Source organism: Lissotriton vulgaris, chromosome 7, assembly GCF_964263255.1.
Source record: "Lissotriton vulgaris chromosome 7, aLisVul1.2, whole genome shotgun sequence".
Lineage (NCBI taxonomy): Eukaryota > Metazoa > Chordata > Amphibia > Caudata > Salamandridae > Lissotriton > Lissotriton vulgaris.
In genome coordinates, this window is record NC_141695.1 from 1,626,587,834 (window position 1) to 1,626,602,574 (window position 14,741).

At 45.5% G+C, this 14,741-nt stretch overlaps 1 protein-coding gene across 1 annotated transcript in view; it reads right to left on the bottom strand.

Moving 5' to 3' along the window:
- The window catches only part of CTSA (cathepsin A), a 69,059-nt gene that overhangs the window by 33,431 nt on the left and 20,887 nt on the right, over positions 1-14,741 (bottom strand). The window contains exons 5-9 of the mRNA XM_086932571.1: positions 14,240-14,326; positions 10,582-10,737; positions 10,231-10,322; positions 10,040-10,124; positions 9,795-9,886 (exon numbers count right to left, since the gene is read on the bottom strand). Coding sequence (XP_086788697.1) covers positions 9,795-9,886; positions 10,040-10,124; positions 10,231-10,322; positions 10,582-10,737; positions 14,240-14,326 — 512 coding nt within the window. The remainder of the gene's footprint in view (positions 1-9,794; positions 9,887-10,039; positions 10,125-10,230; positions 10,323-10,581; positions 10,738-14,239; positions 14,327-14,741) is intronic.

Here is a 14,741-nt window from a genome sequence, read left to right on the forward strand (position 1 = left end):
TTGCACAAACCCACCTGGTCCAGGCGTTCCCGTATTCACTGTCAGCTCGCTCTCCGGTCCACCAGGGGTTTTTCTTCCCATTTTAGTGGAGAGAGAGAGCGCATCAATGGAAGTCTAAACTGCTTCTGAATGCAGCGTAAACCTGCTGGTAAACCTGCTGGGTTGACGGGCTAGTCATCACAAAGTCTCCCTTACTTAAGAGGTATGACTTCGTGCAGCTGCAGCGCGCGCCTAATGCAAGCCCGTCTGCGCCCAGCTGTCGCCAGGAGACCTGTCGGTTGGGTTCCAGCTAATGCCTCCAGGCTTCAATACTCTGCCATTCAACTTAAACAAATTAGACAGCATTTTATAACATGTCATACTACCATCCCCTTTTACTATCTTGAAGGACCATTCACATATAAATGCTGCCACTTTCAGAGCTGCCTGGAGAGTCAGTTCTTTCTAGAGTTGTGGGATTGTCATAAGTCAAAACAAGCAGGTACGGGTTGATACTCCCACCAACATCTAGAGAGTCCTAAAGCCATAAACATGACTCCCAACTGGAGAGGTTTTATAGCAAATGTAAGATCCCTGTCTAAGCCCGCAACATAATTATAGGATCTACTGAATTCTGACTCCCCTGACTTAGACTTCCTCACGGAGACCTGGCTTAAACCCACAATACTACCAGCTATTACCCTGGCCCTTCCTGATAAATATCGGATACTCAGACTGGACAGGAAAAGTAAAGTGCGTGGAGGCATAGCTATTATATATAAAGACGCTTTAAATGTCTCCATCATCGACTCCACCTCTGATAAAGATATGGAATTATGTATGTTTAAGATTGAATTCACTCCCAAGAACTGCCTAAAGGGCGCGCTCATTTACCCCCCCCCCCCCCCCCCCTTTCAGGGCCCTCCTAAAGATTTTAATCTCAAAATGATGGAGAAAATTGCCCCCAACATTATCTTCACCAAACACTTTGTTGTTAGGGGATTTCAACATTCATAGTGAGGACAGTGTGGACATCGACGCTGTTCATTTCCTAGCTGATATGGCCTCCTTAGGCCAAGTAAAGATCAATGTTGGCCCTACTCATTCGGGAGGCCATACCTTAGGCATCATTCTCAACAACTTATCCCGTATATCGGCAGCACCCCCTCGCCCAGTGATCTAGTCAGATTTATTTTCAGATTAGTGGCTTCCAACTGAATAGTTTCCCCTTCTATCCTACACGCAATCCAGATGACAATGGCACAAAGGTGGGCGTTTCAAACTGACACTTTAAAGCTGTAACAACCACAAGCAAAACCGGTGAAAATTATACAATCATAAGTAGAGGAAATTTGCATTTTAAACTTCAGGAAAGTAACAGCACAAGTCTGCCTTCTTACCACCTCCCGGTCCTTGGTTCATTGCAATCTTGGGCATAGGGAAACTGCAGGTCACAAATTGAGGTGAATGTTTTGGGGTTCACCCAACTAACCCTTAAGGGGCCTGGGAAGGTGTGAGAGGAGGGTTCCAGGTTGCTTGGGAGCTAGGGAGCCAATCAGAACACTTAGGCTGCTGGCCAATGTGAGGAAGCTGCTCCTCGATTCAGAACCTCCTAGGAGGCAGACAGGCTCAATCCACACAGATCGAGACTCGTCAATTATAAATATAGCAGAAAATACACCTTTCAGAAAGTGATCCGACTTATGGGATGAAACCTTTATCCAGAGATCACAGCAACAGCATAACATAATTAATGTAAGTACAATTTTAACCATTTAAGATGATGCTTTCAGCACAAAATGGACTGTTTGTTGGTGCTAAAAAAATAGCTGTTCACGTAAAATAAAATAATTAGGTGAGCAGTACTAATTACAGCGGTGTCTGGGATTGACTTTTAATGCAATGATTCTTGTGTTAAAACATGTCTCTTTGATGGATTTCGTGGAGTTTTCAATGTGACAATACCCGAAATGGGCCATTAAACTTTAATTGGGCACATTATGAGCTCTTTGTAATTACAGAGACCAACGGCCCTACCGGCACCAAGAACGATATAGGGTCCCGTTCCTCTGTTCTTACTGAAATGTTTAGCATTGATGTAGAGGGGAAGGCAAACAAAGACCTGTATACCTATTCCAAATGAAAGGCATCTGCATCTTGCAATTACAAGAAGAGGGCAGGGAGGAGACCTTAGGTCCCAGAAACCAACAATCAGAATTTGAAGAGGTCTCTCTGAAAACGAGCACTGGCAAAAAAAATATATTTTAGCAACAATACCTACTATCTTTTGCAAAGCTTGTTTTTGTTATTGTCCAGATGGTAATTATGTGTAAGCCTTCAGAAGCGGTGGCCATCGCTGAATTATCTTTTTAAAGTAAAAGAAAAACCATTCCAAGATGGCCACCATGTAAGAGTATGCGGACACCCAGTAACCTTCAGTCAATGATTACGTTATATATACCAATTGTTATTTGGCTGATATGGAGAGGGCGTTTGTGTCCACAACAGCCTGCCCCCACAAACCAACAGGTCGCAGCATAAAGATCCTACAGTATTCTGATGATACAATACAGTCAGATCAGATGACAGCGGGGCTTCAAAGATTAACTTGCTGTCTACTGTAAGGAAAATGGGATCAAGATAAATACTACCAAAACTAAGATAATTTCCTTTGTCTGGACTGTGAAGAAAAGGGGCATCTGACAAATTGACAGTGTAAAAAGAGAAAGAGTCACCACGTATAAGTACTTGGGAGTGTGATTTGAGGAAACAGGACCGACCAGATGCTCATAAGCAAGCCCTTAAAAGTGCAGCTCAATCACTTAGCACAGCATTCGTCCTATTGTTGAAGAACCTCTCCAGACCAGATGTCGCTAGGATATGTAAAGTTATATAATGTAAATAAGCTCCCATGCTACTATACAGCATGGTTGCTTTAGGAAGGCTTGCCTGCTTGCTGGACAAATTGCAGTGCAGCACCTTTTGTCATGCCTTCTCATTGCCGGTCGCCACATTGCAAGCTCAGCTTTGACTGATATTTAATTTAACAAATGATAAGCCACTGCTGTACTCCAGATTACTGGCATATTGTTGAATACCAAAGGGTGGCCTCCCTCGAAGTCGATAAAAAATCTATTATGGCTAACCTTAACTGGTAATTCACCCTGGAAATCGTATCTGGACTGGGCCTTTGAGAATTAGCTGCAGATAGGATATGTGTTACCGAGCTGCCTTGCAAAATAAAATCTAAGCGGCGATCTATGCACAGATATGAATTCAGCAGCCCACATGCCTCGAACTCTAAATGACTATAGGAGCAGGCCAAATTATATCGGTCTGGTTGGATCTAGAGGAGCTGGATAGAAACTATCATGGCAATATCTCTTTACAATCCTCCCGCTGGACAACCATACTTAACGGAACCAAAAGCAATTGAGAAAAAGAGGCAGCTGATGAGATTATGGTTGGACTGGATTCCTTTCAGAGCCCCGCCTCTGCGAAGACCCTGCTACACAGTGTCTGAATTTGACCCAAACTCCATGGGTTGAGAAAATGTTGGCTTAAAGCCACTTTTCAGAGTACTGAATATCTGCTCTTGCAAGGCTGCAGAGGAAATGTTGCTTAAGAAGCAAATGTAGTCAGCGAACGGCTCAATACTTAAAATGTATGAAGCAGGCAGCATAGGAGGATTGTAGGGCTGACCCCATAGGACCATAACTGGAACTTAGCTGCCTTTGCCTCCTGCGATTTTCCCAAATCACACTCCTGGACCCATTATGGCAACCTATATTGATAGGACTAACCTATTACGGCATGAATGACAAATTTCACTTTAAGCCTCTGCCTTATTAAAGGCACAGCCAGTGGCATATAAAAAAAAATCAATATGTCCTTGGTAATGCAAGGCGAAGGCGGCCTTTCCTTAAACACATCGCCATGATAACGTTACTCTCTGATCCAAGTCAATGCTTTAACATATGTATTTATTAGTCCACGTTATTGACAATGCCCACTTTGTTTTTCATGTTCTTATCAATTGGTCTAAAGCATGTTTGTGATTTAGTTCTTCCAGATTTATTTGAGAATTGTAACGATTTTAATTAATCATACACTAAAGCCATCTACCTATAACATGATAGAAAGGTGTTAAAAATTCTATAAGAAACCTGATCAAATATCCAAGTAAACATGGATGCTCTGGATCCTGAGTTTTTAGAGTAGAATAAAAGTGACAACATCCATGGACAATATGAGGTCACTTCCTGCGGATATTTGTGGCTCCACTAACCATGTGCGAGTGTCACTGGGGAAAAAAGGTTCATAGAAGAAACCTGTGGGAGTAGGCATCCATTAGAAGTTTATATATCCATTCGAGGAGAGTGGCAAAGCTGCTCAAGAAGAGACACACAAAAAACACCTGCTTTATAGTTACAGAGAAGAACAACAATAAACGCTTGTTTTACAGCTAAAGAAGATTTACAATAGATTAGGCTGCCAAAAGACTGCTTTTTAGCTACAGAGAACACTCTGGTGCTGGCAAATAATATATAATTAGTTTACAGCACAAGACGTGACCAACAAAAGAGGATTGTATAAAGTTAAAAAAAGAAGACTGTCAATAGATGCAAGTTATACATTGAGTGGAGATAATAGGAATTTATACTTCTGTTAGAGAGAGAATAAGGACTGGGGGATGTGGGTTTCACAGCAACATGATGATAACCAAGGGTATCTGTTCACCGTTATCAAGGCAAATTTACTATTGACCGAATGATCCAAGTTTATTTAGGCACCCCCTCGGATTCACTAAATGTTCATCACGTTTCATGGGGATGTTTTACACAGCTGGTCTGATGCACAAGTAATGATGGCGGGTAGGCCAGACGTTTGGCAGACGATACGAAGATGCACGATCCTTAAGGGACAAACACTCAACAGGTGCACAGAGCAAGGCACATACAGGGGGGTAAACACTGTTTCTAGGACACATGCTGAAAACAGATAGCGGCAGCTGGAACTGGTTTGACACCTACTTCACGACACTGATAGCCGCCGAAAGACCAGCAAAAATGCACCTTTAAAGACAAACAAGGCTTCACAATTGACTCGGGTGCATTGTGGCGATAGGCAACATGAAGGAATAATATGAGGAAGCAAAGGTCACTTAAAGAGGCCAATGAATTCTGGCACCTGGCAGCCGACTGCCATTTCTAAAAATATATAAATGAAAAAGGTTAAACAACTGCCCGGCCACCTTGGGAGGAGAGTGTCCTGTCCAGAGACCGCATCAGGTAGGTGCAGCGGTGTCTGGATATTGGTGACTGCAGTGGATAGCCCCCAGAAGGCCTACAAGTTCAGCTCAAACGAGTGTGGTGAAACAGTCTCTTCGGTACCTCTAAAGGTTTAGAGCAGGCATAGGCAATGTCAATAAGTCTGGCTTTAATGTATTAAGTTATGCAAATAGAAGCATGCACACTTATTGCTTGCATGCATTAGCTCTTCAAAGCCAGGCCTACAGGCTCTAACAATGCCAGGTAACATAGTACATCTTCTCTTCAGGGTCTTGTACATCAGATCACTAGAGAAGTATGAACTTAGTATGGAGCACTGTAAATAAACAACGAGGGAGCTGGGATTCCCAGACTTATTTTGTGAACTGCTTGTCTAAGAGATGAAGTAAGCAGAGCAGTCATAATTATGTCGCCCGTTAATCCTTCGCTGAGTAAAGCTGAAAGAGTTTGACTAAAAGCTTAAGGGCAATGTTGGACACTGCCCAATGACAACACCGTTGGTTTCCCGCTTACCACCTACTTGTCCTTTACCTGTCTGTATTTCCAATGTGCTCCCTTTACTTTGCTCTATATCACAAATCTACGGCCATGGTTAATCCTTGTAGATATGCCAATGTCTTCCCTTAAGATGGAACACCCTGCACCCAGATTTCCGATCTAATGCTCCGACTGTTGCATGTAAGCACCTACCGATCCTCAACATGCTTGCCACATTAAGGACCAACATGCAGTAACTAGAATAGCGAGTGCTGTTAGACAATTCTCCATACTCCCCACTCCTTAGTTCACAGAGTTGCAATGCTCCAACATTAAACGCAACTTTGGTACAAAACGTTGATTAGGGATTTGTAACTTTAATTTCTAGATCCTGCCACAATCGGGCCACAATGCTTGATTCAGCCACAGATATCTGCCCTTTAGCTTTCAGTATTGTGCTAGAGAGGAATGACTAAAGTTGTTTCCCACTTTTGTTCCATTTTAACTTCACAGTAGATCGGACAGCTCTAAAAACATACTCTTGAGGGGCGACTTTAGGGTTTTCCCACCTACCAAGCATAGGCAGCAACATCCAGCAACAAAATGGGTTGGAACACAATAATAGAACCCCATTGTCTAAACTGGTAGGAATCCAGTATCCTCAATCGCTGATGGAACTGGTCTTACTGGAGTGGAGCCAATGATGAAACAAGACAATATGTGTGATAGCAATGTGTCAGGTCAGCCAGATACGTCCAGTTGGATATCACATGAGCTTGAACCAGTCTGGGGCCATGCTAGTGATATTGTAATAATGGGAGGCCTGTGTTCTAGTTCCCTCTATAAGATTGCCTCCCATTTCCCCAAGTATATGAAAGCATCCCCATTCAGCCCACAGATAGCAAGGGGTAGCAGGTTCATAAAGCACAGGTGCATATTGTACACAGCAGTGCAAGCATGAGACTTGCTCACATTGCTGTGCGAGTGTACCACTGAGTTCTCAGGATGTCCGCCCTTACAATGGATGACACATAGCAGCAGATGCATGCACAAACCTTGAAACAAGTCAACCAGAGGCTCAAACTATCCACTGGTGATGTAAAGGCATAATCCGCAGTATAAATCACGCAACAGATCTGCACTGGGTGAAAGATTGTCCATGAAAACGAATTACAGATGAAAAACGCCATGAAGAAATTTGTACTCACCAGAAGGAATGCACAACTAGGATTAGTGGGCCGCAGAAGTGTGTGGAATTCCTTGCCAACAGTAATATGAGGTAGCGACAGAAAGGGGAGCAGGCAGGCTGCAGAAGTAGGCATGGCCATCTTACATCAGAAACAAGAAGTACTGTCTCTCAAAGGCACCTTAGCTGGGCCAGCAACCAGAAATGCTCCGCTGTGGCACCTAGGAACATTCCGGTTGGTGGAGGTTACACAATCCAGTTGCTGGGAACAGAACCACCACCTCTCAGACTCACTCCTTAGTCCTTCACTTGCTCTGCAATCCATGTGCCTGTACTAAGCTGAATTAACACTGTTTCACTGGGGGCAGGGGGCCAGTGAAGAAGAATCTGCTTATCCGCAGGGAGGGGGGGTGTCACGATGTTGATGCGGCAGGCATTATAGAAGAGGGACTTATGCTAAGAATCAATTTTGCGTGCTGCAAACAGAATACCTTTTTCAAAGACTATTAACTTGTCATGAAATGATTGCAGCCATTGTCAATGATGCATTAACCTTGTGCCAAAGCCTTGTACCGCAGATTACTCTTGCAGTCACCGCTGCCTTAGCCCAGCTGCAGCACCTGGACACCTTCTGGTTCCGGGGTGGAAGGCGGCAGAGGCAGCTGCATGTCCCCAATCATTGTCATCTGCCCATCACACACTCCTTCGCCCCAGCTGCCATCGCTGGGAGACGGACATGGCTCTTGAAGCGTACACTAAGGTGCCGCCTGTGACATACCAGCAATGGCACAGCACAACGTGAATCCCTTAATGTAAGACGGCCACTATCTGACATCAATATGGCAGCCCATTTAGAAAATGGGATTCCTGCAAGGGACTACTTTTACTTACCCAATAGAAAAGCTACATTAAATGTTAGATACATTAAACTAGCCCTTTGAGCCCAATGGGCGTTGCGCGCCTGCTTCCTATTTACCATGCTTTGTCTATTATCGCTGTTAATCACTTTATGGAAGCCCAGTACATTGCATTTTAATACAGAGTCTACCTAACTTCAAAAGTTAATCTTGTCCATCCTACCAAATGGCTAGTAAAGGGCATCGTATGTTTCACTAAAGTGTTTTAAAGAACTGAAAACAAGAATACAGATCAGTATTACAGACACGCATATGCACAACATGGGCACAAGAATACTGGCAAGTAGAAACATAAAAACAGTTGTCAATGCGCACAACCACTGAAATCTTCAGACGAAAAAAAATACAAACTATGTTTAGACGTGCACACGTCTGCTCTGGTTCATGTACGCCCCCCCACACTGCATCGCGTACCCAGAAATGCAGTAAACCATTACAAAGTCCTATCTTCGTCTACTCACCCTATTCCCTTACCCCTACTCCCCCGTCCCTGTTCTTTTCAGAGCCCGCTCAGGCCCAGCAGCTTCGGGCCTCAGTGTCCCCAGCTCTGGTCCCCAGCAGTGGTCCTCCCCGCCCGCTGCTGCCGTGTGCAATGCTGCAGCTCCTGAGTCTGGTCTTCTCCTGTCAGATACCTTCCGACAGTGGTGAGCTTTTGGATACCGAGGCAGTAGCCTCATTACTCCATATTCATTTAGAATTTTGTAGTCGCTGTTTAGGTTGTCTTATTGGTGTATGACGCTTTGTCACAGTTGAGGTTGTATCACATGGTCAGCTCAGTGATGGGTAGCGGTCAGTAGAGTTTGCAGAATTGTCAGCATATTTCCTCAGAGAGTCTCGCAGCTCCTTGGATAACCGCCTTTTATACCGAGGACGCGTCACAATGGAGAGCTTTCCACACCTCGCCCTACATCACCAATGTGGACAATACCACGTTTCTCACGTTCATAGGGGGGAGATCAGGGCAAGGCGTGGACAAGCCCTGATTTCTTGACGAGATCCAGCCCCGGTCGGTAAAAAATGATCTAGTCGTGAATCGGACAAGACGACTACGACCCCATACATGCGGCGGTACCCTTTATAACGTACCCGACAGTGGCTTTCTTTTCTGTCTGTTAGAGTGGAGGTCACCCCCTGCGCCCACCAGGCCCCCCGGGACATCGCATTGCAGGCCTGAAACATCCTAAGCGTTCTAGCCGTAGGGTTCTGCTTTTGCTGCTGCGGTGAAGTCACGGACGTCTTCAAAGGTAGCCTAGAACGGACTTTTTTCTCTGTTTAAAATAAGTGATCTATTCAACACAACGCCCATCACCAGTACCGGTCTTCACACAGCCTGTCAGATGTTCATATTAAAGGGTTCTCAATGAATCAGTCTCTGCGTTCGACCCACCCTTCTCCTCTAGTATTATAAATCCAGTAACTCCCCTCATTCATTTTAAGAAGTTCAAATGTGATTGGAGCCTGGATCTTAGGAAAGGTACGTGGAAAGCTCTCGAAGTGATGATGTCATCCAGGTGCGCGGATGAGTGTCTAGACCGGCCTCTGGAGGCCTGTAGTTTGAACCGGCTGCCCAAACGGACCCTTGCGCTTCTGAAGAGGAGGCTTCTCTGGAAGAACGGGGTACTGATGGGGAGGCCCTGCCTACGTTCTTGTGCCCTGTGACCTGTCAGCCTTGGGCTGTCCCTCTTTTTACTGCAACTATTTGCTCACAGTCATCGGTTGTGAAGTTAGTCCCTCTCTCCTCGAGCCAGACTACTGCATGAAGCTATGGCTGGCACATATTCAATGTGCCTCCCTACCCTGTGAAAGTTATTGACAGTGACCACCTTTCCTGCTTGATCACACCTAGGGGCCTAGGAGGCCTCAAACGTGATAGGAGATTCATGCACAGGATCCCACATACATCTACTCAGCTGGAAATTAAATCTTAAGTGATACTCCACATACCGGATTTCTCCAGGTGCTCCTCCAGCGCAGGGGGCATACAGATTGTAGATGTTCAGGCCCATGTTGTATACAACGTACATGACTTCCTGAACCTAGTGAGCCACAAATAAGAAAAGGTTACCACAGAAAGTACGTCCGCGAGGAGTCAGTAATGCACATACGAAGTACTGTAAACAGCACAAGAATATACCACAGGACCCACATTTCTGCTTTATATAGGGTGGGGCATAGTGTACCACACTGACCTTGAGAGTACAGATAGGATCAGATGAGTCATAGAAGTTACAGAGGCCTTTGGGACAACAGTAGGTCTGCAGATCTGCCCACAAGCTGAAAGAGGAAGATGTGTTAACTGTTGACAGACAGCCAAGTAAACAAAGGAAGCTGCCAGAGATAGTGGTGCCGAAACCCCAGAGTCCCTTTATATCTTCTTTACCTGTCGCCAATAAGTCCATGATAATAGGCAAAATCCACCAGAGAGTTCTGGTTGCTTGCGTAGCTTGACAGCCCGTTCCCAACAGCAATTCCCTGTGAGACACAGAACTAATGTTAATGAAAGGAGATGGCACGAAGATGGATGCAGGGGAATGTATATGCGACTAGTGCCTGCAGCTAACCCTAGGGCATCACCCCACACTATGCAAACACCATTGTTCAGGTCCCACTCCCACTCCCCTATCGGTAAGCCCCCATCCTTGCTATGCACTACCATACGCCACTCAAGACTGTGCTGGTGTAATGTACTCCACCCAAACAGGGGTCATTACTCCGCCCTACCAACTTTCACCTGCAGGTTGATACTGGAATCCTCCATCACCAGCATGCTGAGAGTTGGTATGTAGACTCCTGCATAGCTCTCTCCGGTGATATAGAACTCGTTCTTGCTGTACTCTGGGAAGAGGCGGAAAAACTCTTTCAACGCCAAGTAGTTGTTCATTGCAACCTTGAGACAAAGTGGAAACATGAGACATGAGCCCTGTATTTCACTCAGCAACCCCAGTCAGCACCGGAATGAAACCAGGATGCTGAAATCACACTATATGCACAGAACCTACATTAAAACACTACATATACAACCTCTCTCTGCAGAAGAAGCATAAGAACACAGAGCACTACAATGCAAACATGATATTCACATCCCCATTACAAAAAGTCAGAACATAATCCATATGCAACATGACAACACAGAACTCATTGCTAACCCCCCTTTCCCCCCATCCATTCATAACAAATGCATAACAGCAGTCTACAGCTTCACTAGTACTAAAACATTCAAAAATAGTTTTTTTTTTTAAAACGAATTCCTTCTCCAAACTTCCCTCACAATCAGGAGACAAGCATATTTATATATGTTTAGGCATCAGAGAAAAATTGTTCAGCTAAGTAAATGTTTAAAGATAAGCTCTTTTCACTTTAAAAAGTGGGCGCTGTGCAATGTCTGAGTTCTGCATTGTTATCTTATGGAAGAATGAATACGTTCTGCACAAAAGTATAGTACAGAAGCTTACGAGAACAATCTCCAGGAATTAAAGTGAGGGGTGGGCAAGGTCCAAGGCAGCACCAGCAGAACAGCACCAGCAGGATACCACCAGCGGCATGGGGGCGGCCAGGTGCACGGTGCAAAACTGCATCTGGAGGCAATATATTTCAGTGGAGATTGGTCACTGCAGAAAGAGGCTGCAGGCTCTCGCCGTGAGGCCAGCAAGCTGAACTAGCAAGTGGGCTCAGGCCTTGTGATGCTCGGGGACGGACTGTGGGGGGCACTACAAGGCCCAGGGGAGACAAGTGCAGGGGTATCCTTGGACGTCTGTTTTTTCCTTACCGGAGCAGCAGCGGTTGAGGGGGCCTGCGTGCAGAGGCGGCAGGTGACATGGGGAGCCCAAGAGGGGTGAAACCATGATGGACTCTAGCTCTGAAGGGCTGAGGGACCCTGTTGATACCAGTGGCCCACTTGGGTGCAGCGGTGGCTGGTTGTGGCAATTCCCGAGGCCTCAGAATCTTCTCTTTTGGAGTTTCTTCACCACAGGTTCGCTGTTCACGGGAGGTCTGGAGTCTTTTTCAAAGACAGGAAAGGAGTCAGGAGCTGCAGGACAAATCTACTTTGGCACAGTTTTTGAAGAGGGATGCAGACAGGCCGGTAGGGTTAGCGGTTTCTTCTCTCTTCTCTGCTTGTGCAGCTCTTTAGTGTCCGCTCTCTTCTAGGGTCGTCAGGATCTGCCTATCTGATACCAGGGACTCCCCTAGAGGTGTTAGGGGACTGTGGGGTAGTAGTCAGTGGGCTACTGACCCTTGGGGTCCCTGTACCACCTATAGGACCACTTCCTGTGGGAAGTGGGCATAACCCTGTCCCAGAATTTCTAAGTAGGCTATCACAAAGATGGCTACCTCTAAAAAATCGTGTCCACCTCACAGTAGCCCACTTTAGGGGTGGTACTAGCCTGGAGCTGGCAAGCCTACCAGACTAGCAAATGTTCCCACCTGTCCAGGTGCCAAGGGGTTCCTGGACAAAGGGATCAACTTCCTCTCCTGTGAAGTGGTGCCAGATTCACATTTCAAAGGCAGCAGCCCTTTGAGGCTTGCACTCAAGGAAGGATAATCAGCAGGTCATTCTGTGGGAGGGGGTGTTACACCCAATTCCCAGACAGGTTTTTGTTCTCGGTCTCCTGAAGGCAAAAGGCTCCCACCCTAGGAGGTCAGACAGCGTCTCTGATGGCAGGCTGACAGAAACGAGTCCGCAAGGACACAAGAGGCTGGCAGGTTTTTAGGGGGCACCTCTAAGGTGCCCTCTGGGTGCATGTATTGGTAAAGCCAACACTAGCAGCACAGTGTGGTATCAAACATCTTATTCATAAAACCAAAAATCCCTATTTTCAGTGAAGCCATCATGTAGCTGGGGAACTCGTTTTCACCAGTGTCCATCACATTTTAAAATAGCTTCCCTGTCCACTTGCACTAATAGGACTGACCAGCACGGGGGCATATCTGCTCATGCAGGTATGCCCTCACATGTACTATTCAGCACCTTGCCGTACAGCGGTTAGGCCTACTGTAGGGGTGGACTTACAAATATTACAAGCAGTGGTAGGGGACATAGCCCACAGGGATGTGTGATGTGCTGTGTTTTCACTTTGGTCTGCATAAAGACACAGAGCCTGAGATAGCTGCCCAGCTTGTGCTTGCTGAGGAGTCCTTTAGGGTGGCACAATTCTTACTGCTGCCCCTAGGGACTTATCTTTAATACCTCGGGCCCTCAGTACCAGGCGTACTCATTACTAGGGACTTACAGAGGGTGCTAAAAGTTTTGGCAATTGGGGGAAACAACTGTACAGTTTTGGGAAAGAGCTCTGGCACTGGGGACCTGGTTTACAGGAACCAAGTGCTCTTTCAGTCAACTTTACATCATTTACCAAGCAAAACGTGGGGAGGCTACATCATGCAACACAGTTTTTTTAAAGGACACCTTTCATTAAGTCTTACACAGTAGAAAATGCACATGCACACAGCATACAAATTGCGACATGATAAAGGCAACACAACCAGGTGTGTGGGCCGGGCGGAACTTAATGGGGATCCTACCACTGGCTCTTCCCATTACAAATACAGATTAAAAGATCTGAGCACCTGAACTATAGTTGCTCTGCCACCACCACCACGGTCACCTCCTAGCCTAAGGTGAGATGGCAGCCGCCTCACTCAGTTTAGGTGCTCCCTTTGGATGAGCCAACTAAGTATCACAATAAAATACAGAGTGCCCCCAGTTGAGTCAGAGTCTTGTGGTTAGCGGAAATAAAGCATATAGCAGAGTGAAAGGCGGTGACAAGCAAGTGCAAAAATGCAGCAGGTGGTAGGTTTTATTTAAAAAAAAAAAACTTTACCAAGTGAAGGAAGGAGAATTAAATCTGGGTAAAAAGGAAACCTCATTTTGGGGGGAAATGCCTCAGGTCAATCTGAATGTGTCAGTAATGTAAAGTGCATGTCACAGTAATGTTTTGTGAAGACTCAATTTTCCACTTTAAATGCACCGCAAATGCGTATGGCTGAATGCACTGCTTGGATCAGAGGGTGATGCATAAGTTCCATCATCTCATTGGCTGAAGAAGGAAGGACCTGACCAATGTGGATGGATTACTGTGGGTTTTTTTTAACTGACATGTGCTCCCTGTGACCAGGATGCATAGCCTGACAACCAGTAACAATTTGGGCGGGTGAATCTATGAGAGATGATTCCTGGAGAACTAGCCGCAATGAGTACCACTCCCCAGCACACAAAAGAACTGTGATGGATAGTGTTCAAGAACTGATAATGCAGCAAAAAAAATAAAGTCTTCAGACTAATCTGCAGCACCCCATCAACCATACTGCACTTCTGTTCAGATTCACATTAAAGTCATACACTATGATGCGGAGGAATCAGAAAATGTTCAGCAGGCAGTAGCACCACTCACCTCTGTGTCATTGGTTGCATAATTCTTATCATCAGAGTAGGAAAACCCGACCCCAGCTGGAGATTCAAGGTACAGCATGTGCACGATCTGCAGGAGACACAGGGGCATTTAAAAAGACACACTTAAGGCAAACTATCAGTACCTGTCAGGCAGGGCCGTACTTGTCTGTAGGTCAATCTGGCAGTGCCCGAAGGGCTGGCGGGCTTGATTTTGGACTGTTTGTGGACCTTTTTATCAACTGGTAGGCCCGTTTTTACTTTTAATTTCTCTGATATTACCACAAACATGGTCTGCAGCAAGCACAAATGTATACAGTCTCCCATGCCTTGCAAAACAACTATACAGTGTGCCTTTATAAGTTCAAAACTACACTGATTTTCAAATGAGGACCACTTTCTTAGCTATCTAATTTACTAAGGGGGGGTAGTTTTTTTTTTGCTGTCTGACTCTATTTTCGGTCCTAGTTCCGACCCTGCTGTCTTGCTATTTGTGAGAAGGTAAA